At 23.3% G+C, this 21,160-nt stretch overlaps 8 protein-coding genes across 8 annotated transcripts; 1 reads left to right on the top strand and 7 right to left on the bottom strand.

Moving 5' to 3' along the window:
* Positions 1-1,224: 1,224 nt before the first annotated feature.
* On the bottom strand, positions 1,225-1,963 carry DICPUDRAFT_81160 (uncharacterized protein; the record flags this gene model as incomplete). Its single annotated transcript, XM_003290382.1, has 3 exons — positions 1,225-1,304; positions 1,364-1,707; positions 1,920-1,963. The coding sequence occupies 3 exons, from the start codon at positions 1,961-1,963 to the stop codon at positions 1,225-1,227; spliced, it is 468 nt and encodes a 155-aa protein (XP_003290430.1).
* A 698-nt stretch (positions 1,964-2,661) lies between these two features.
* DICPUDRAFT_81159 (uncharacterized protein) lies at positions 2,662-3,449 on the bottom strand (the record flags this gene model as incomplete). The annotated part of the gene is made up of 4 exons (XM_003290381.1): positions 2,662-2,822; positions 2,880-3,055; positions 3,127-3,356; positions 3,426-3,449. The coding sequence occupies 4 exons, from the start codon at positions 3,447-3,449 to the stop codon at positions 2,662-2,664; spliced, it is 591 nt and encodes a 196-aa protein (XP_003290429.1).
* A 2,062-nt stretch (positions 3,450-5,511) lies between these two features.
* DICPUDRAFT_154946 (uncharacterized protein) lies at positions 5,512-6,317 on the bottom strand (the record flags this gene model as incomplete). The annotated part of the gene is made up of 3 exons (XM_003290380.1): positions 5,512-5,801; positions 5,876-6,064; positions 6,269-6,317. 3 exons carry the CDS (start codon positions 6,315-6,317, stop codon positions 5,512-5,514), a joined length of 528 nt encoding a protein of 175 aa, XP_003290428.1.
* A 1,067-nt stretch (positions 6,318-7,384) lies between these two features.
* Positions 7,385-9,671, bottom strand: DICPUDRAFT_154944 (uncharacterized protein; the record flags this gene model as incomplete). Its single annotated transcript, XM_003290379.1, has 2 exons — positions 7,385-9,338; positions 9,394-9,671. 2 exons carry the CDS (start codon positions 9,669-9,671, stop codon positions 7,385-7,387), a joined length of 2,232 nt encoding a protein of 743 aa, XP_003290427.1.
* A 188-nt stretch (positions 9,672-9,859) lies between these two features.
* DICPUDRAFT_154943 (uncharacterized protein) lies at positions 9,860-10,039 on the bottom strand (the record flags this gene model as incomplete). Its single annotated transcript, XM_003290378.1, has 1 exon — positions 9,860-10,039. One exon carries the CDS (start codon positions 10,037-10,039, stop codon positions 9,860-9,862), a length of 180 nt encoding a protein of 59 aa, XP_003290426.1.
* A 240-nt stretch (positions 10,040-10,279) lies between these two features.
* Positions 10,280-12,556, bottom strand: DICPUDRAFT_81156 (uncharacterized protein; the record flags this gene model as incomplete). Its single annotated transcript, XM_003290377.1, has 1 exon — positions 10,280-12,556. One exon carries the CDS (start codon positions 12,554-12,556, stop codon positions 10,280-10,282), a length of 2,277 nt encoding a protein of 758 aa, XP_003290425.1.
* Positions 12,557-13,467: 911 nt separating this feature from the next.
* Positions 13,468-15,838, bottom strand: DICPUDRAFT_81155 (uncharacterized protein; the record flags this gene model as incomplete). Its single annotated transcript, XM_003290376.1, has 2 exons — positions 13,468-13,589; positions 13,684-15,838. The coding sequence occupies 2 exons, from the start codon at positions 15,836-15,838 to the stop codon at positions 13,468-13,470; spliced, it is 2,277 nt and encodes a 758-aa protein (XP_003290424.1).
* Positions 15,839-16,484: 646 nt separating this feature from the next.
* On the top strand, positions 16,485-18,842 carry DICPUDRAFT_56694 (uncharacterized protein; the record flags this gene model as incomplete). The annotated part of the gene is made up of 1 exon (XM_003290389.1): positions 16,485-18,842. The coding sequence occupies exon 1, from the start codon at positions 16,734-16,736 to the stop codon at positions 18,840-18,842; it is 2,109 nt and encodes a 702-aa protein (XP_003290437.1). The 5' UTR covers positions 16,485-16,733.
* Positions 18,843-21,160: the final 2,318 nt, after the last annotated feature.

The following is a 21,160-nucleotide window of genomic DNA, read 5'->3' as shown; positions in this document are numbered from 1 at the left end:
AAACAAATTATTTATAATATCCAAAAATCTAAAAATTAATTTAAAAAAAAAAAAACATTGGGAATTTCTAAAAGATTCAGTAATAAAATTAAATAAATAAGAGACAGCTTGTTAAAAATAAAAAAAAGGGATAAGTAAAAATGATGAATTGTTTGGATTATGTCAGATAAGGGGAATCCGAATTTTTTTATCATTAAAAGGTATAGGAATAGATTATTTATTCATAGAAGTAATGGTAATAATAGAAGAATAGCAACAAATAATGTTATAATAAAAGTAATCATAAATAGCTATAAAAATAATAACTACGTTACATGTAGGTTTTAGGGTATATAAAATAGATAATCAAAATTAATCAAAAATTAAAATTATATAAAAAAAAAATTTTAAATAAAAAATAGTTTATTATATATATAAACTTATAAATAAACATTTAAGAAAATAAAAAATGTTATTTTTTTCTTTTTTATTATTTTTTAGTTTTTTAGTTTATGGTTTTGACATAAGGAATAGTATGTATCGGTTATTGTGGGATGCACTTTAGTGTTGCTTTTAAAATTTTTATTGCACAGGGTTTTTAAATATACAGTTTTAGCAACTTCTTTTCTCCCAAAACACATACATTATGTATATCAAAAAATGCAAACCAATTTAATTAATATATATAAAGTATTAAAAATATAAGGTTATAGGTTATTTTTATTGAAAAAACTTTATAAAAAGAATTTATCTTTATCTTTATTTTTATTTTTATGGGTTTGATTGATTAAAAAAATTTTAAATAAAAATAAAATAAAAGCAGCGGCTCTTAAAATAATGAAATCTGGTTGGTCATAGAAAAAACTATCAATTGAACGCACATAACGGATTTACTAAGATCAGAACTTGTGTCAAATTGATTAAGTTTTTTGGAAGCTGCTGTATTGGAACCACTAAATCTCTATTTCTTCTAATGAACCAGTAAATCTTTTCTTCTTCTAAAACCATTCGATGATACCATAGTTGCTTGGCCAGAACAATGTCTGATATTCATCAAATAGTTGATTAAAATGAAAAAATTCGTTGGTGTTGATTTAATTAAGAGGTCTTTTCCCTTGATTGGATCTTTACCTCTGTGGATTTTGAACTGATATGATAAATTCTTTTAAGTCTATTCTTTTTTATTATTTGTTATTATATTTATTATTACTATTGACCTATAAAAGAATTATAATTATAATTTTTTTATTTTTTTTTATTTTTTTTATTATTTTTTCTGCCAGTGTTTGGATAATTTATAAATCCGCATATAATACAACGGAATTCTATTAAAAAAAAGTTAGTATGAGTTATAAAATAAAATTTTAAAGAAAATAAAACTTACTACTTGGTGGGAATTCACTTGGCATTTTTCCAATACAATTACCACAATTTTCTAAAAAGAGTAATCTTGTATCGGAAAATAAAATATAATAAATTTTTTTAAACCACCATTTTAAAATAATAAATAAAATGTATGGTTTTTTTTGTTGTTGTTGTTGTTGTTGTTGTTGTTGTTGTTGTTGTTGTTGTTGTTGTTGTTGTTGTTGTTGTTTTGGTGGGTTTGGTGGATTTGGTGGGTTTGGTGGTGGATTTGGTGGGTTTGGTGGTGGATTTGGTTTTGGTTGTGGGCTTGGTGGGCTTGGTGGGTTTGGTTTTGGTTGTGGGTTTTGCTTTGGTTGTTGTGGGCTTGGTGGATTTGGTTTTGGTTAGAGATTAAAAATTATCTTTATTCTCAGTTTTTACCCATTATCGTTATCTTATTCATTTAAAAATTTTTTTTTAAAGTTATCTCTTTTTTTAAAAAAAATTATCTCTTTTTTTAAAAAAAATTATTCATTTTTATCGATTTTTAAAATTTGCAAAAAGATGTAAAATAACAGCACAAACACACCCATCACAATTTTTCTCTTTTCCGCCTTTCTTTTAATTTTTTTTTAAACATTTTATTATTTTTTTTTTTAGTTTTTTTTAATTATAATCCGCGCTTTTTTAAAAAAATTTTTTTTTTGATTTTTAAATTTTGAATTTTATTAATTATAATATTTTTATTTTCCTTTCAAAAACCTTCACAAAACCATATTGATACTAACACTAATATTATGGTGCTATTTTTCACTTGTGTTGATGCTTATATTCACACCTCTTTAATAATAAAATGACAATATTATATTTTGTGTATTGGTTGAGGTTTTTATTAATAAAAAAGAAAATAATATTAAAAACGAAAAAATAAAAACAACAATGATGGTGTTATAATGTTTTTCATGAACCCTATTATTTTTTTTAAAAAAAACATATTATTCTACACATTTTCTAAATTAGCTATATAAATATACCCAAAAAATAACTAGAATGCATCAACACTAGGTTTTACAATGCTTTTTAATCTTTCGTTTTTCTTTTTTTTTTTAAAAGCAAAGTTTTTTTTTTTTTTTTTTTCATTCAAGTTAATAAATATAAAATAATTTCTTAAACCTTCTAATGTTACCCATAAAAGACTCTACCATTGAAAGTAAAGTTTTTGTAAAAAAAAAAAAAAAAATTGTTAAAATAAAATTGAAATATTTTATAATTTTATAAATTATTATCCTTTTTTTATCTTTTTTTTTTTTTTTTTTATCCACTTTTATCCTTTTTTTTTTAAATCTTCCAAGTGATACAAAAAGGATAACGATAAAGATAATTTTCAACCTCTAGTTTTGGTCCTGGGTTTGGTTGTGATGGTTGCGGTGGTTGTGGTGTTTGTGGTGGTTGTGGTGGTTGTTGTTGTTGATACTCTTCTTGGTATCTGTTATTGGAATCTAAAAAAATAGTTAGACACTGCATTATACAGATATAATTTTTAAATGAATACCTACTTTTTTTAAAAAATTCATAGTCCTCGAGAAGCTTTTTGGTCTTGTCGTAATCTGTTTCCATTTTCCTTGCTTCAAATAATTTATCAAGACCATCATATAATTTTAATAATTTTATTTCATTATTTTTAATTAATCTTTCAAATAATAATCTGTAAAATTTAGCTAATGAGTAGATTCTAAAATTATAATATAAATGTTAATATCTATTATAAATAAAAATTAAGATACATATTAATTAAAAACTTACATCATTGAAGCAAATAATGAATATAAAAAACACATTGCCTTTTCAGACAAAGTGTCGGATGAAGCTAACTTTTCGTATAAAAAAGCTGCTAAATATAATTCAATAATAAAATAATAAAAAATAATTTTATTATAATTATTATAATGACGAAGCTTTGAGTTATTAATATCGGTCTCCATTTTACTAATTTTGGATTCCATAACTTGGACTTTTTTTTCAAAAATGCAATGCTATATAACAATAAAGCTATAATTAGTATATATTTTGTTTATAATGCATGTTATATAAGAGATAATTACCTTTTTTGAAATAAAATTACCCATTTTTTTTATTTACTTTTTCTAAAGGGTAAATTAAAATATAAAATAATATGTATATATATAATTATTAACAAAAAAATATAATATAATGATTTAAAAAACACTGAAAGGAGCAATAAATAAATAAATAAATTTAATGAAAATAAATTCGAAAAAAGTTTTTATAGAGTTTAAATTTTTTTTGAAAATGAAATAAATAAAAAAAATTTAATTAATTTTAATTATAATTTCCTTTTGTTAATATAATAGATTAGATCCAAACTCGGTATTCCCTTTTTTGTACATTCTATTAAATTTTTAATCTGTAGCTATCATAAAAGTAGTGATCATGTGTTTTTTTTTAAACACATCACCCAAATAAAAAAATAATTTAATTAAAAAAATTAAAAAAAAAATTAAAAAAAATTAAATTATAACCCCACCATACACTTTTTTTATTATTATTATAAAAAGTGGCTAATATGTTTGGGAAATGAATTAATAGATTTTTATTTTTTACAATTAAATAAAAATGAAAATTACCAATTTTAGAAGCCATTGCAATCTGAATTATTAAAAAAAAAAATGATGATGCTTACTGTTTAATTTAAACAAAAAAAAATTTTAATAGTATTTTATATTTTTTTTAATAAAAAAAAAAAATTAATAATTATACGAAAAAAATTTGATTAAAAAAAAAATTAAATATTATTTATTTGATTATTTATTTATTTTAAATAAATAACTTTAAAGTCATTGAGTTGAGAAATTTCTTTTTATTTTTTTTTTATAATTTAATTTTTATTTATTGAATAAAAAAAATTGTATATTTCATAAAACATTTGATGTGCTGAACTATAGTTTTATATGATTTTAAACCATCGTTATTATTTCTATTTGTATTATTATTATTGGTGTTATTGTTCTCTATATCATTTTTTTTCTTTTATTACAATCCATGATTAAAATTAATAAATAAAAATAAAAAAAAAAAAATATAAATTTTTTTTTTTTTGATATGAATTTTTAAGTTGTTATTGAATTTCATTTATACCAAGATTAGAAGGAAATAAAAAAGAAAAGATTTTAATTCAAAAAAATGTTCATTCAAATGTTTGTCAGTCAATACAAAGTTAGGGTATAATTAATGAAGGCGATAAAATTATGGTTGGTGGTAAAGATAGTTTAACTTTAATTAATATAAAGAGAAAATCAAAAGACATTTTTGATCCACAAAGTCCAGATTAAGATCCAAGTTCATTAAAGAAATATTTCGCATCTATTAGTGTACCATATTTTTATGTTAGTCAATCGATTATGGAAACTGCAAAGTGTATTATGAAAGAAGGTAACAAAGAAAGTATTTGCGCTTTTTGTTGTAGAATTTGACGTTGTATTCTATACAAAACTTGTAGAAAGGAGGTTATAATGTTTTAGCTTTGTTTCAAAATCTTTATGAATCATTTTTAATGAGAGCTCTCTATAATGGTTTACTTAGTACAAAGAAGGTAAATTATCAGACCATTATGTAATATCAGCGAAAATCAAACAAGACATTACGTAAAGGTAATGGGATTGCCAGTAATAGAATGATAACTGCCCTGCATGCTTCCAAGCTCCAATTCAACGTTCAAGAATTAAACTATAATTAGACAAAAAGGAAAATTTAAATCCAAATGTTCATCATATTTAAAACTTGCAACCCTTATTCTCAGTTTCCAAAACAAATAGAGTTTAAAAAAGAAGTATTGATGACTATAGTAGTGGTTTAATTGTTGATAAAGATGGTTTAAATAATAATATCTCAGATGATTAAAATGTATATTTAAAAAAAAAAAAAAAGAAAAACAATAAAAAGTTATTTAATAACAATTTATTTATTAAATTGTATTATATTATAAAGAATTCTTTTATTTTATTTAAAATTTAGGTAAAATATAATAAATAGTTTTATTTTTATTATTACCTTTTTTAATTTATAAAGAGTATTATTAAAAAAAATAATAAAAATATAATTTTTTTTTTTTTTTTTAATAATAAAATAAGATCCATAACATCTTGACCATCTTGACAACTGGAATGGCTTTTATCTGATTTTGGAATTTGATAATATTCTATAAGTGAACTCATTGAATAACCACCTTCTAATTTTTTGACAAATCTTTACTGGTGATTTTTTTTGAGTATTTTCTGTTATGATGAGGTCAGTTTGGGTTACGATGTCCTCCATTTCGTCCAATTTAAAAATTGGAATTGAATCAATAAACACTATTAAAGGAAACATGGATGGAACAGAAGCAGCATTTTTACCAATTTGACTTGCTAAAATTCCTCTATCAAACTTTTCATTATGAGCAATGATGTAAGCACCTGATTCTTGATATTTTGAAAGATATTCAATAAGCGATGGTTCAATATTCATTACCCGGGTAAACTTTTATTTGTATGACCATGGATTGATGCAGAAGTACTTGAAACGGTTGCTGTTGGATTGATGAGTTTATAAAAGTGGCTACCATCATATAAATCGATAATTGAAACTTCAATGATTTCATCAGTTGCTACTGAGAGGCCTGTAGTTTCAGTATCTAAAAATAATATTGCTGGAGAACTTAATTGTGGTAAATCAAAAACAATTACTCAAGAAATAGTTAATAAATGGAGAGAAAACTTTTTGATTTAACATTTAATTTAAGAAAATCATTCGCAATACCCAGAGCTTTAACCAATTCTACTTTTTGTTCTTCAGTTGGAACAATCAAGGTGTGATCTAAACCAATGTGCTTGATAAAAGTTTTCTCCCCATTTATTAATTATTTCTTAAGTAATTGTTTTTGATTTACCACAATTTTCTGTTGGACGAATACTTGTTGACAACCTGCATGGGTACATATATTAAAGAAAGTATCACTGGCATGTGGTTCTGAACGATAACAAGAGCTTTGACTTCTGAAATAAATTGGAATCTTCAATGGAGTTTTTGGATTGATATCTTCATTTTCATCAAGTACCAGTTCCTTTGAATAAAGTTTTAGTTATCTTGTAATACCTTGACACCCATGTTTCTTTTCTTATCCAAATTCTTATGAATAATTAGGAATAAAATCTCTAAAGTAGTTCCAAGCACCAAGAAGTTTTGATAATTCCGTCGTATTGGTTGGTGGTGGCATTTCTTTAAATCTTTTAAACCTTAATACATCATAAGAGAGACCATTGAATGAAACTAGAAGAACCTTACTAACAAAAGACTCTTAAAGCTTTACAATATTTATTAATGAAACTATGATTATTTTTTAAAAATTCAATTATAAATATATATAAAGGAAATTCAATAAAAAATACAAGGGTTGTCTGTAATGAATTTATCTGGACGTTTTGCAAAAAAAAAATTTGTTAAAAAAAAAAAAATTTAATTGTAAAAAAAAATTAAAAAAAAAAAATAAAATTAAAAATATTTTATATGTAAAAAATAAATTTTTTTTTTTTTTACCAAATTTTTTTTTACATATAAATTTTTTTTTACATATAAAATATTTTTAATTTTATTTTTTTTTTTTAATTTTTTTTTAGTTTTTTTGGCTCCAGACACCCCTTGAAAAAATAAAAAAATAAAAAATTAAAAAAAAATTAAAAAAAATTAAAATAAAAAAAAAAAAAAAAAAATAAAACCACACACAATGAAGTTAATACTTTTATTATAATATTATTATAAAATATGATATATTTCAATTTTTAAAATAAAAAAAATAAAAAAATTTATTAAAAAACACATAGCATTGTCCAAATTATATTTATTTAAAAATAAAATCAAAAAATAATAGTGGTGGTAATAGTAATAGTGGTACTACAGGAGAAACAGCGCTAATAGACTTTACAATAAAAAGTTTTTCACCATAACAAAATAATTTATTTATTTAGAAAAAAATTAAATGTATTTTTTTACAATTTATTTAAACTTTTTAAGATTGTTTAAAAATACTTGTGTATTTAGATAAAAATCTGAGGTCACTGATAAAACCGCTGGCCAATTTGAGTTTAAAAAAATGCTCATCGTTTATTATTGAAAGACCAGTTTCATCGTTTTTCTCGTAATATAAATACTCGTGTTCGGTTGAAATGGTTTTGAAAATTGAAACTAAACCAATCTCTGCTGCTCTTTTTAATATTTCGTTAAAAACTCCACTTTGCAAATCTGATTTTGATATATAGTAAAGTAATTTTAAAAATAAATTGACTTTATTATTATTAGAATAAAGAAACTTTAATGAATGTTCCATTAACTGTGAATTTGAATTTAAGTTTTGATATAAAATATTTGGACGACCACAGTAGAATAAAAGCAGTTCCCAACTAGTAAAGCGTTTGATTCTAATTTCATACTTTTGATTATTTGTTGTATTTATACCTGATTTAATTGTTAACTCTTCATTTGATATGTTTGATTGAATATATTGGTCTGAAAGGTCTTGAAGAATCCAGTATATGAATTTATGGGAGTTACGGAATTCTGCTTTTTTTAAAATTGGTTCGATATCAAAGTATTCTGTGCCACCATATTTTTCTATATGCTTTTCTAACATTGATATTGCGGAATCCTGTGTAGAATAATCAAGATTTTCCAAAATATACGATTTATATCTATTAATAGAGTTTGTAGGATAATCTTTATTGCTTTCAAATGTATAAAGTGTTGGATTGTTGAGTGCTCTTTCTAATCTTTCGAAAACATCTTTATTTGGTAAATTTTCGGAGTTTCTTGCATTCAATTTAATAAAAAACTTTCTTGAAATACTCTTCATTAACTCTTCGAAATGGCCCATAACTTTTTTGTCGGCGTACATACAAAGTGGATTATTGTCACTAAATATTAATTCTTGATGATTATTGAAAAAGTAGTCTAATATCTCGGTTTTTGTAATTAATTGAAGATAATGATATAAATGACAGCATGTGTCTCCGAAATACTTGAACATAAGATCGATTAGTTCTAAATTATTGCTTGAAAAAATGGCATTTTCAATATAAATCCTCTTTCTTTGACAATCTGTGTGTAGTGATGCTGATTTAACTAGCTTTTTTTGATATTCAATGCAACGGTCGCTATTTATAACTGTGAATAGATATCTATAGTGTTGGTATTCAGGTTTTTTTATGTTCTTTATTATTAAATTTCTATTTGTAAAAACTTGTTCGAATCTAGACTTTTTTTTAAAGAATATATAGTATTCAATTGGTTTAAATAGATTTGAATATTTGAATTCTAATTTATAAATTGAATATAGTACTTTGAGTATGTTGTGGATTATTGGTTTTAAATATTGATCATTTGATATTGATATGGTATGAATAGTTGATTTTAATTGTATAGTATTAAATTGATTTATTTCTAATTGGTGATTTAGTTGTTGTACTGTATCGTTGTGTTTTTCTTTTGGTCTGTAGTTTTCAGCGATAATAAACTTGTAAATTTTTATGAGCTCTTTGAATTTTTGTGAATATTCAAAAAATCCAATAATATCATATATTGATATCGATTCAGTAACTGTGACTCCGTTTGATTCTAAAAAAGGCTTCATCTTTAAAAGCTTTAAGTTCTTTTTGCCAATACCGATCTTTTTATTTAAATTTACTGAAATATTTCTTTTATCTATTTGAAAAAGTTTATTGTATTCGAGAAATGCGGTTCTATTGTTTCCATCTGCAATTACTTGTAACCAGAAGGAATAGTTTCTGAAACTATGGTTATCATCATTTGTGTTGTTGTATTGATTTGCAGAAAATAGTTGTCTATAGAATTCTCTGTTCTCTTTGGTATCTTTGGTGATTTTGGAAATGACTAATCTTACTTCGTTATAATCTTCAAATTCATAATTTCCACTTTTTACTTTATCTCTAATAATAGCATGTCCATTACTAAAACGTTCAAAAAATATAATATGAAATAATTAAATCATCATAGTTGAATAACTCTTTGAATTTGAAATTTGAAAATATTAATTTGAATAAAATTTTATTTCTAAATACCTTCCAGAATACAGTTTCACAGCTATTAGTATCTTTATTTGATGTAAAAACCAAACTCGGTGTATTTGATGATGTATTATTATAATCAAATTCTGAACTATCAGTACTTTTATGTTTTTTATATGATCTTAAACTATCGTTATTATTGTTATTGTTATTAGTATTATTATTACTGGTGTTATTGTTCTCTGTATCATTTTTTTTTCTTTTATTACAATCCATGATTAAATATTGAATAAAAAAACCCGCGTATAATAATTTTAAAAAAATAAAAAAAAAAAATAAAAAAAACTTTTGAAAAAAATTTAAAAAAAGTGCGGAAAAGAAATAAATTATATTATAAAATATTTGTACGACCACAATAGAATAAAAGAACTTCCCAACTAGCAAAGTCTGCATTACTAAAGCTGTTAAAAATCTAAAAATTTCCAGAATGCATCTTCAACTTTCTTATCATCTTTATTCGATGTAAAAACCAAGCTCGGTGTATTCGATGATGTATTATTATAATCAAAGTCTAAACTATAAGTACTTTTATGTTTTTTATATGGTCTTAAACTATTATTATTGGTTTTATTTTTTGTTATCATTTTTTTTTCCTATGGTGTGTGGGATTAAAAAAATAAAAATATCAAAAATAAATAATATTAAATTTTTAAAAAAATCAAAAAAAAGATAATTTTTAAATTAAATATTAATTAAAAAAAAATTGAACAATAAATACAAATTCCATTGGTTGATTATTAAATAAAATAAAAAACAATCACCAAAAAAAAAAAATTTATTTAGAAAAAAATTAAATGTATTTGTTTACAATTTATTTAAACTTTTTAAGGTTGTTTAAAAATATTTGTGTATTTAGATAAAAATCTGAGGTCACCGACAAAACCACTGGCGGCCAATTTGAGTCTATAAAAATGCTCATTGTTTATTATTGAAAGACCAGTTACATTGCTTTTCTCGTAATATAAATACTCGTATTTGGTTGAAATGGTTTTGAAAATTGAAACTAAACCTTTATTGGCTGCTCTTTCTAATAATTTGTTAAAAATTACATTTTGAAAATCTGATTTTGAAAAATAGTCGAGTAAATTTAAAAATAAATTGACTTTAAGTATGTAATTAAAAAAAAGAAACTGTAATGAATGATCCACTAGCTGTGAATTTAAATTTAAATTTTGATATAAAATATTTGGACGACCACAATAGAATAAAAGCAGTTCCCAATTAGTAAAGCGTTTGATTTTAATTTCATACTTTTGATTATTTGTTGTATTTATACCTGATTTAATTGTTAACTCTTCATTTGATATGTTTGATTCAATGTATTGATCTGAAAGGTCTTGAAAGATCCAGTATATGAATTTATGGGAGTAATGGAATTCTGCTTTTTTTAAAATTGGTTCGATATCAAAGTATTCTGAAATGCCATATTTTTCTATATGCTTTTCTAACATTGATATTGCGGAATCCTGTGTAGGATAATCAAAATGTTCCAAAAAATACGATTTATATCTATTAATAGAGTTTGTGGGATATTTTTTATTGCTTCCAAATGTATAAAGTGTTGGATTGTTGAGTGCTCTTTCTAATCTTTCGAAAACATCTATATTTGGTGGATATCCCATGTCTCTTGGGTTCAATCTAATTAAAAACTTTCTTGAAATACTCTTTATTAATTCTTCGAAATGGCCTATAACCTTGTTGTCGATGTACATCCAAAGTCGACTATTGTCACCAAACATTAATTCTTGATGATTATTGAAAAAGTAGTCTAATACCTCGGTTTTTTTAATCATAGTTTGATAGCCATAGGAATAACATGAGTTTCCGAAATGCTTGAACATAAGATCGATTAGTTCTAAATTATTGCTTGAAAAAATGGCCTCTTCAAAATAAACCCTTTTGAAATCACCTGATTTAATTAGGTTTTTTTGATATTCAATGCAACGGTCGCTATTTATAACTGTGAATAGATCTTTATAGTGTAGGTATTTAGTGTCTTTTGTTGAGTTTTTATCCATTTTTCTATTTGTAAAAACTTGTTCGAATCTAGACTTTTCTTTAAAGAATATATAGTATTCAATTGGTTTAAATAGATTTGATTCATTGAATTTTAATTTATAAATTGAATATAGTACTTTGAGTATGTTGTGGATTATTGGTTTTAAATATTGATCATTTGATTGCGATATTTTCTCAATAGTTGATTTTAATTGTATAGTATTAAATTGATTTATTTCTAATTGGTGATTTAGTTGTTGTACTATATCGTTGTGTTTTTCTTTTGGTCTGTAGTTTTCAGCGATAATAAACTTGTAAATTTTTATGAGCTCTTTGAATTTTTGTGAATATTCAAAATATCCAATAATATCATATATTGATAACGATTCAGTAACTGTGACTCCGTTTGATTCTAAAAAAGGTTCCATCTTTAAAAGCTTTAAGTTCTTATTGCCAATACCGATACTTTTAATTAATTTTACTGAAATATTTCTTTTATCTATTTGAAAAAGTTTATTGTATTCGAGAAATGCGGTTCTATTGCTTTCATTTGCAAATAATTGTACCCAGAATGAATAGTTTCTTAAACTATGGTTATCATCATATGCGTTGTGGTATTGTTTTGATGAAAATAGTTGTCTATAGAATTCTCTGTTCTCTTTGGTATCTTTGGTGATTTTGGAAATGATCAATTCTACATCTCTATAATCTTCAAATTCATAATTTCCACTTTTAAATTTATCTCTAATAATAGCATCTCCATTACTAAAATTTTTAAAAATATAACGTGAACCAATTAAATCATCATAGTTGAATAACTCTTTGAATTTGAAATTTGAAAATATTAATTTGAATAAAATTTTATTTCTAAATATCTTCCAGAATGCAGTTTCACCGCTATTAGTATCTTTATTTGATGTAAAAACCAAACTCGGTGCATTCGATGATGTATTATTACAATCAAATTCTGAACTATCAGTACTTTTATGTTTTTTATATGATTCTAATATTAAGCTACTATTATTATTATTATTGTTATTAATATTATTATTACTGGTGTTATTGTTCTCTGTATCATTTTTTTTTCTTTTATTACAATCCATGATTAAATTTTAAAAAAAATAAAAAAAATTTGATTTTTAAAAATAAAAATAAAAAAAAATAATTAAAAAAAATCAAAAAATAAGTGTAAAAATTTAAAAAAATGTGGTGTGTAATAATGAAAAATTTTTTTATTGCTATAATAATAAAATAATAATACAGTATTTTTTTTTGGTTTTAATTTTTTTTGTTTTATTTAAAAATTTAAATTTTATTTTTTTTAATTATTTTCTTGTTTTACTTTAATTCTATTTTTTTTTTTTTTTTTTGTTTTTTTTTTCATATTTTTTTTTTTTTTTTTTCATTCTCTTAAAATCCTTTATCATATAAAGACAAAATTTGGTAAATATTTAAAATATACTGATTTTTTTTAATATTATAATTATAGTGTATAGGTTTGCTATTTGGTTTCCAATGAAAATATAGTATTTTAGATGCCGATTAAAGAAAAAAAAAAAAAAGGTTTGAAGAGAATTATAAAAGATTTATTCTCCATTGGTTTAGGGAAGAAGGTTTCGTCCTTCATACGGTTTTAATTTAACCATATAATATTATATTTTATTTTATTTTATTATGTAAATTTGAACAAGTATTAATTTCTTAAAACACTTGTGTTCAGGTCGTTTGAAGCATTAGTTTGCTGTGATCAGTTAAGATAGGATACTTTGGAGATACAGACATGTGTCTCATACCTAATCGAGGTAACAGCTGACTATCCCTTATCTACTTTCTTTAATGAAGGCTTTGGTTTTTTTAATTAAAAACAAAGTGTAGATTTGCTAATTAGAATACCGTAATTCCAGAACATTACTTTTTTTTTTAAATTTTTCTTTTTTATTTTTGTCTCTCGCTTGTTGCCATTATCTTTGTTCTTCTTGGTTGCTGCCATTGTCTCCAAACGCTCTTCAAAAATTTATTTACAATAATGGAGGGCTTTCAACCGTATTAAAGTATAGATATACCAAAGTGCTGGTTGATAGTCATTTATATAAATAAAGTTATATTTCTCCCATTTATACATAATATTATTTTCACCTATTTTAAAAAAAAAAAATTTTATTTATTTATTTAAAAATTAAATGTATTTGTTTACAATTTATTTAAACTTTTTAAGATTGTTTAAAAATACTTGTGTATTTAGATAAAAATCTGAGGTCACTGTTAAAACCTTTTGTTTTGAGTTCATAAAAAATTTTATTGTTTATTATTGAAAGACCACTTATATCGCTTTTTTCATAATATAAATACTCGTATTTGGTTGAAATGGTTTTGAAAATTGAAACTAAACCAATCCTTGCTGCTTTTTTTAATAATTTGCTAAAAAATTCACCTTGCAAATCTGATTTTGATATATAGTCAAGTAAATTTAAAAATAAATTGACTCTAATAATTCTATTAAAAAAAAGAAACTTTAATGAATTTTCCATTAACTGTGAATTTGAATTTAAGTTTTGATATAAAATATTTGGACGACCACAGTAGAATAAAAGCAGTTCCCAACTAGTAAAGCGTTTGATTTTAATTTCATACTTTTGATTATTTGTTGTATTTATACCTGATTTAATTGTTAACTCTTCATTTGATATGTTTGATTCAATATATTGGTCTGAAAGGTCTTGAAAGATCCAGTGTATGAATTTATGGCAGTTACGGAATCCTGCTGTGTTTAAAATTGGTTCGATATCAAAGTATTCTGAAATGCCATATTTTTCTATATGCTTTTCTAACATTGATATTGCGGAATCCTGTTTATAATAATTCATATGTTCCAAAAAATACGATTTATATCTATTAATAGAGTTTGTGGGATAATCTTTATTGCTTTCAAATGTATAAAGTGTTGGATTGTTGAGTGCTCTTTCTAATCTTTCGAAAATATCTTTAATTGGATATCCCACGTATTCTGGGTTCAATTTAATAAAAAAGTTTCTTGAAACACTCTTCATTAACTCTTCGAAATGGTCTATAACTTTGTTGTCGACGAAAATCCAAAGTAGACTATTGACCCTAAACATTAATCTTTGATGATTATTGAAAAAGTAGTCTAATATCTCGGTTTTTGTAATATATGGTTGATAATCACAAAAAAAACATGAGTTTCCGAAATGCTTGAACATAAGATCGATTAGTTCTAAATTATTGCTTGAAAAAATGGCATTTTCAATACAAAACCTTTCGGAAATAGATATGTATGGTGATACTGATTTAACTAGGTCTTTTTGATATTCAATGCAACTGTCACTATTTATAACTGTGAATAGATAATTATAGTACTTGGATTTAGTTTTTGTTGGGTTTTTATACGTAAAAACTTGTTCGAATCTAGCCTTTTCTTTAAAGAATATATAGTATTCAATTGGTTTAAATAGATTTAAATCTTGGAATTTTAATTTATAAATTGAATATAGTACTTTGAGTATGTTGTGGATTATTGGTTTTAAATATTGATCATTTGATTGCGATATTTTCTCAATAGTTGATTCTAATTGTATAGTATTAAATTGATTTATTTCTAATTGGTGATTTAGTTGTTGTACTGTATCGTTGTATTTTTCTTTTGGTCTGTAGTTTTCAGCGATAATAAACTTGTAAATTTTTATGAGCTCTTTGAATTGTTGTGAATATTCAAAACATCCAATAATATCATATACTGATAACGATTCAGTAACTGTAAATCCGTTTGATTCTAAAAAAGGTTTCATCTTTAAAAGCTTTAAGTTCTTTTTGCTAATACCGATCTTTTTAATTAATTTTACTGAAATATTTTTTTTATCTACTTGAAAAAGTTTATTGTATTCGAGAAATGCGGTTCTATTGCTTTCATTTGCAAATAATTGTATCCAGAATGAATAGTTGCTGAAACTATGGTTATCACCATTATATGTGTTGTGGTATTGTTTTGATGAAAATAGTTGTCTATAGAATTCTCTGTTCTCTTTGGTATCTTTGGTGATTCTGGAAATGATCAATATTGCATCAAGAAAATCTTTACATTCATAATTTCCACTTTTTACTTTATCTCTAATAATAGCATCTCCATTACTAAAACCTCTAAAAATATAACGTGAACCAATTAAATCACCATAGCTGAATAACTCTTTGAATTTGAAATTTGAAAATATTAATTTGAATAAAAATTTATTTCTAAATACCTTCCAGAATGCATCTTCACCGCTATTAGTATCTTTATTCGATGTAAAAACCAAACTAGATGTATTCGATGATGTATTATTATTACTATTATTATTTGTTTCTAATCTTTTTCTTTTTTTATTATCACTCATTTTTTAAATTTTGTTTTAAAAAAAATAAATAAAAAATTAAAAAAAAAATTAAAAATATTTTATTTTTTTTTTGATTTAAAAATTTTTAATAAAAATAAAAATTTTAAAATTTCCCACAAGAAAGTTTGTTATGGTAATTATGTTAATTCCTATTATTAGGTGTTTGATCATATTAATTGAAATTAATGATCATTAATTTTTAAAATTATATCCATCACTTCAACATTTAATATTGGTCCGTTGCGAAAATATATTAATCCAAAACCTATCGTCACAATCAAAACTTTCAATTTATTTAGATTATCAATATACTTAAAGTGCATAAAAATTTAAAAAACAATTCAAATAATTATCTTTGATTGATATCTATTTTAATTATTCAAACATTATTATAATACCTAGAAAGATATATTTAGTAATTTAATCAAAAAAATAAATAAAAACCCATAATTATAATAATAACAATTCCAAAATTATAATTAAAATTTTATTTTGGTAATTAATTTTAAAATTTTCATGAATAAATTTTATTTTTAACCCCAAAAAAAAAAAATTAAAAAATAATTAAAAAAAAAAAAAAATTAAAAAAAAAAAACGAAAATTTTTTTTTTTTTTTATTTTATTTATATTATTTTTATTTGTTTATAAAGATATAATAAATAATATTATTTGTTTTGTTTTTTAATAAAAAGTGTGTGTGTATCATATTTTATAAAAAAATTATAAAATAAATTCCTAAAAATAATTAAAATAAATTATTAAATAAATAATATTTAAACACACCCTTTAAAATAATAAACAACTAAATATCATCATATATAATATAAGTTTTGTAAATAAAAAATAAATAAACATATTATAATAAATAAAATAAAATAAAAAATAGATAAATATAATGAGTAAAAGAAAAAACGATTCAGGTGATACCAATAAAAAAGCAATGAAAAAACAAGAATTAGAAACTACAGAAATATCAACAAATAGCAGTACTACAGATAATAAAGCTAATTTAAATATAAACGATTGGATTCCAAAAAAAGAAACCTATTCAAAGAGATATTATGAAATTTTAGAAAAAAGAAAAGAGTTACCAGTATGGAAGCAAAAAGAAGATTTTATAAATATGGTTAAAAAGAATCAAGTTGTAGTATTAGTTGGTGAAACTGGTTCTGGTAAAACCACTCAAATTCCACAATTTGTTGTCGATGCAGGATTAATATCGCCAGGTAAAATGGTTGGTGTAACACAACCAAGAAGAGTTGCAGCAATTAGTGTAGCAAAAAGAGTATCAGAAGAAATGGATTTCGAATTAGGTCAAGAAGTTGGTTATTCAATTCGTTTCGAAGAGTTATCGTCACCAAAAACATTTATGAAATATCTTACTGATGGTATGTTACTCCGTGAATCTATGGGTGATCCAACTTTATCAAGATACGATGTTATCATTTTGGATGAAGCTCACGAACGTACACTTAGTACCGATATTTTATTTGGTTTAATTAAAGATATTTTAAAGAGACGTAAGGACCTCAAACTCATTGTTATGTCTGCTACATTGGAAGCTGGTAAATTTCAAAAATATTTCGAAGGTGCTCCATTAATCAAGGTACCAGGTCGTTTACATCCAGTAGAGATTTTTTATACAGAAAAAGCAGAAAGAGACTATTTAGAAGCAGCAATTAGAACTGTTGTCGAAATTCACAAACACGAAGACGAAGGTGATATTTTAGTGTTTTTAACTGGTGAGGAAGAAATTGAAGATACTTGCGCAAAAATTCAAAGAGAGGTACGTGAGGGACGTTTAGCACCACTCAAGTGTTTACCATTATACTCCACTTTACCAATTTATCAACAAAGTAAAATTTTCGATTCAGTCAAGGAACGTAAATGTATCGTTTCAACCAATATTGCCGAAACCTCTCTTACAATCGATGGTATCGTTTATGTAGTAGATCCAGGTTTTTCAAAACAAAAAACATATAATCCACGTTCACGTGTTGAGTCACTTTTAGTTGCACCAATTTCTAAAGCCTCAGCTAATCAAAGAGCTGGTCGTGCTGGTCGTACACGTCCAGGTAAATGTTTCCGTCTTTATACCGAAAAAGCATTCCAAGAAGATTTAATTCAACAAACCTACCCAGAAATTCTTCGTTCTAATTTAGCCTCTGTAGTATTACAACTCTTAAAATTAGGTGTTACTGATTTAGTACATTTCGATTTCATGGATCCACCAGTACCAGATACATTAATTCGTGCACTTGAAGTTCTTCATTTCTTGGGCGCATTAGATGACGAAGGCCAATTAACTAAAGTTGGTACCATTATGGCAGAGTTCCCATTAGATCCACAACTCAGTAAAATGTTAATTGAAAGTAGCGAACGTAGTTGCTCCAACGAAATTTTAACTATATCCGCAATGTTATCTGCACCAAATGTTTTTATGCGTCCAAAAGATAATAGATTAGAGGCTGATGCTTCTAAAAAGAACTTTGATCATTTCGATGGTGATCATCTTACTCTTCTCAATGTTTATCATGCCTTCAAAAAGAATGGTGAAGATCCAACCTGGTGTTATGAAAACTTTTTAAATCATCGTGCCCTCAAACAAGCTGATAGTGTTCGTTCTCAATTAGCAAGAATTCTTACAAGATTCAAATTACAATTGGTTAGTGGTGATGTAAATAGTCGTCAATACTATCAAAATATTAAAAAATGTTTAGTTGCTGGTTTCTTTATGCAAGTCGCCAAACTTGAAAAGAAAAATATTTATTTCACTCTTGGTGATGAACAACAAGTTATCTTCCATCCTTCAACTGGTCTCACTCGTAAACCTGAATGGGTTATCTACAATGAATTTGTATTAACCTCTGAAAATTATATTAGAACTGTTACCGATATCAAATTTGAATGGTTATCTGAAGTGGCTCCAGGTTATATTAAACAAAAATCATTCCCAAAGAAAACAAAAGAAGCAATTCAAAGAAATTTAAAATATACTAAATAATCAAATAAAAAAAATAATAAAAAATAAAATTTTAAAAAAAAATACAAAAATATTAATATATACAATCATTTTTTTTTGATTATTAAATTTTAAACAAAATTTACAAATATTAAAAGAAAAATAAAATAAACTATAATGTTTTTTTTTATAAATTATCAATAATTTTATTTAAAAAATTTATGTATTGGGATAGGGGGATAGCAAATACTAGAGAATACCTAACATGGAGCATATACTTTTTCTTTGGCTGTGATAATTTATAAAGTTTTTTTTTTGGGAGTCACCATAATCGGAAAACAGTTGGATGTGTATTAACAGGCTTCATAAGGAGAGGCACCTATCAATCTGCGGACATAGGAGAGAACCTGGAGGCTTTGGGCGGATCATTATTTTTTATTTTTTAAAAATGTAATTATTTATTATATTATTGTTTTTTATTATTTTTTTTTTTAGTTTTTTTTTATTTTTCTTGTTTTCTTTTTTTTTTTTATTTTATATTTATTTTTTATATATAATTATATAAATAGATACATTATTTAAATTGTTGATTATTTTTATTTTTTTTATGATTTTTTATTGTTTTTGTGAATTTTTTTTTTGGTGATTTTTTTGTTTGATTTTTATTTTTATATTTTTTTTTTTTAATGATAAGCAACATTTATCTAGAGGGTGGTAAAATGTTAGACTTAGGCACCAAGGAGGACGAAAACACAAGACGCAGTTTAGCCATTGATTACAGGAAAAGTTTTATTAATTAATTTATTTTTTTTTATTAATTTTTTTATTTTTTTTATTTTTTTTAACTTTTTTTTTTTCCCTAAGTTCGAGACATGTTCCTTAAAGTTACACTTTTTCAATGATTGAAAAAGTGCAGCTAATATAATAAACACACAATAGACATATTGACTATTGTGAATATAATTACACAAACAATAACTATAAGTTTACTAGTAATAATTATTATTTGAAGAAGTCATGACTGAGACTTATTAATTTTTTTTTTTTTTTTTTTTTATTTATTGTTGAGCCATCTTGATGAATAATGAAATAAAAATATTTTCTTTTTATACCTTTTTTTTGAACAAAGATAATTAAAAAAAAAATTAAAAAAAAATAAATATTAAATTAAATTAAATAATTTTATAATAATATTAAAAAAAAATAATATATACAAATATTTTTTTTCTTTTCCAATTTAGTTTTTTGAGATATGGGGGCTGTAACAACAATACCACAATATTTTTTTTTTTTTTTCATGTAAATCTTTTGAAATTAAAAAACTGCATGTTAATTATCATTAAAACCCCATTATTTTTAAAAAAAAAAAATTGAAAAAAAAAAATAAAATTAATTTTAATTTTAATTTTAATTTTTACAATAATTTAAAAAAATCAAATAACATTTTCCCACTCAATCGTTATAACTGTTTCTTTTAACACACTTCACTATATATTTTTTCTTATAAACAATTACAATAATAATGTGTGGTTAAAATTGAAAATAAATAAATAAAAAAAAAATAAATAAAAAAAATTGGTAATTATAAGGGTAGTTGATATTTTAATATTATTAAAATTATTGTTTTTTTTTGGGGCTATTGGGTTAAGTGGGGTTATTAAAAACTGCTTGGGATTCAATTTGTTGTTCAAAACAATTTTGATAGATAATATTTTTTAACAAGAAAAAAAAAAAATAAAAAATTAAAACAAAAAAAAAAATAATTATTGTTATTATCTATTATTTATAAATTATAATTATAATTATTTTGTGGGGGGTGCGAACAATATTTACCATTAAAAATTTATTTTAATTATTTTATATAAAAATTTCATTTGAATTAAGTTATTAATTTAATTGTAAATTATTTTAAAGAAATAAAATTAATTTTTTTTTTTTTTCCCTAAAAAAAACCCCCCCCCCTTTTTTTTTTTAAAACCAAAACCCCGGATTCCAAATTTTTTTTTTTTCCAAAAAAAAGGGATTCCAAAAAAAAAAAATTTTTTTTTTTTTTTTTTTTTTTTTTTTTTTTTTTTTTTTTTTTTTTTTTTTTCTTTTGTAAATTTGAAATATTGGGTTTGAATATATAATAGAGTTATTATCTGTATCTATTGGTGAATAAAAATTTATAATATTCAAATCAGCTTCAGTATGCCCAAAACAATTATTTTACAATGAGAAAAAAAAAAAAAGATCATATATTTTAGAAAATTAAATAAAATCTGAATTAATCCTCTAACCCTATTCCATTTATATCTAGCCTTTCTAACAACTTTGGGACGCATGTTAAAGGAGTTTTAAATCTAACAGGAAATACTAAC

Source organism: Dictyostelium purpureum (genome assembly GCF_000190715.1).
Source record: "Dictyostelium purpureum unplaced genomic scaffold DICPUscaffold_222, whole genome shotgun sequence".
NCBI classification, from domain to species: Eukaryota; Evosea; class Eumycetozoa; order Dictyosteliales; family Dictyosteliaceae; genus Dictyostelium; species Dictyostelium purpureum.
This window is presented reverse-complemented; position numbering and strand designations above follow the sequence as displayed.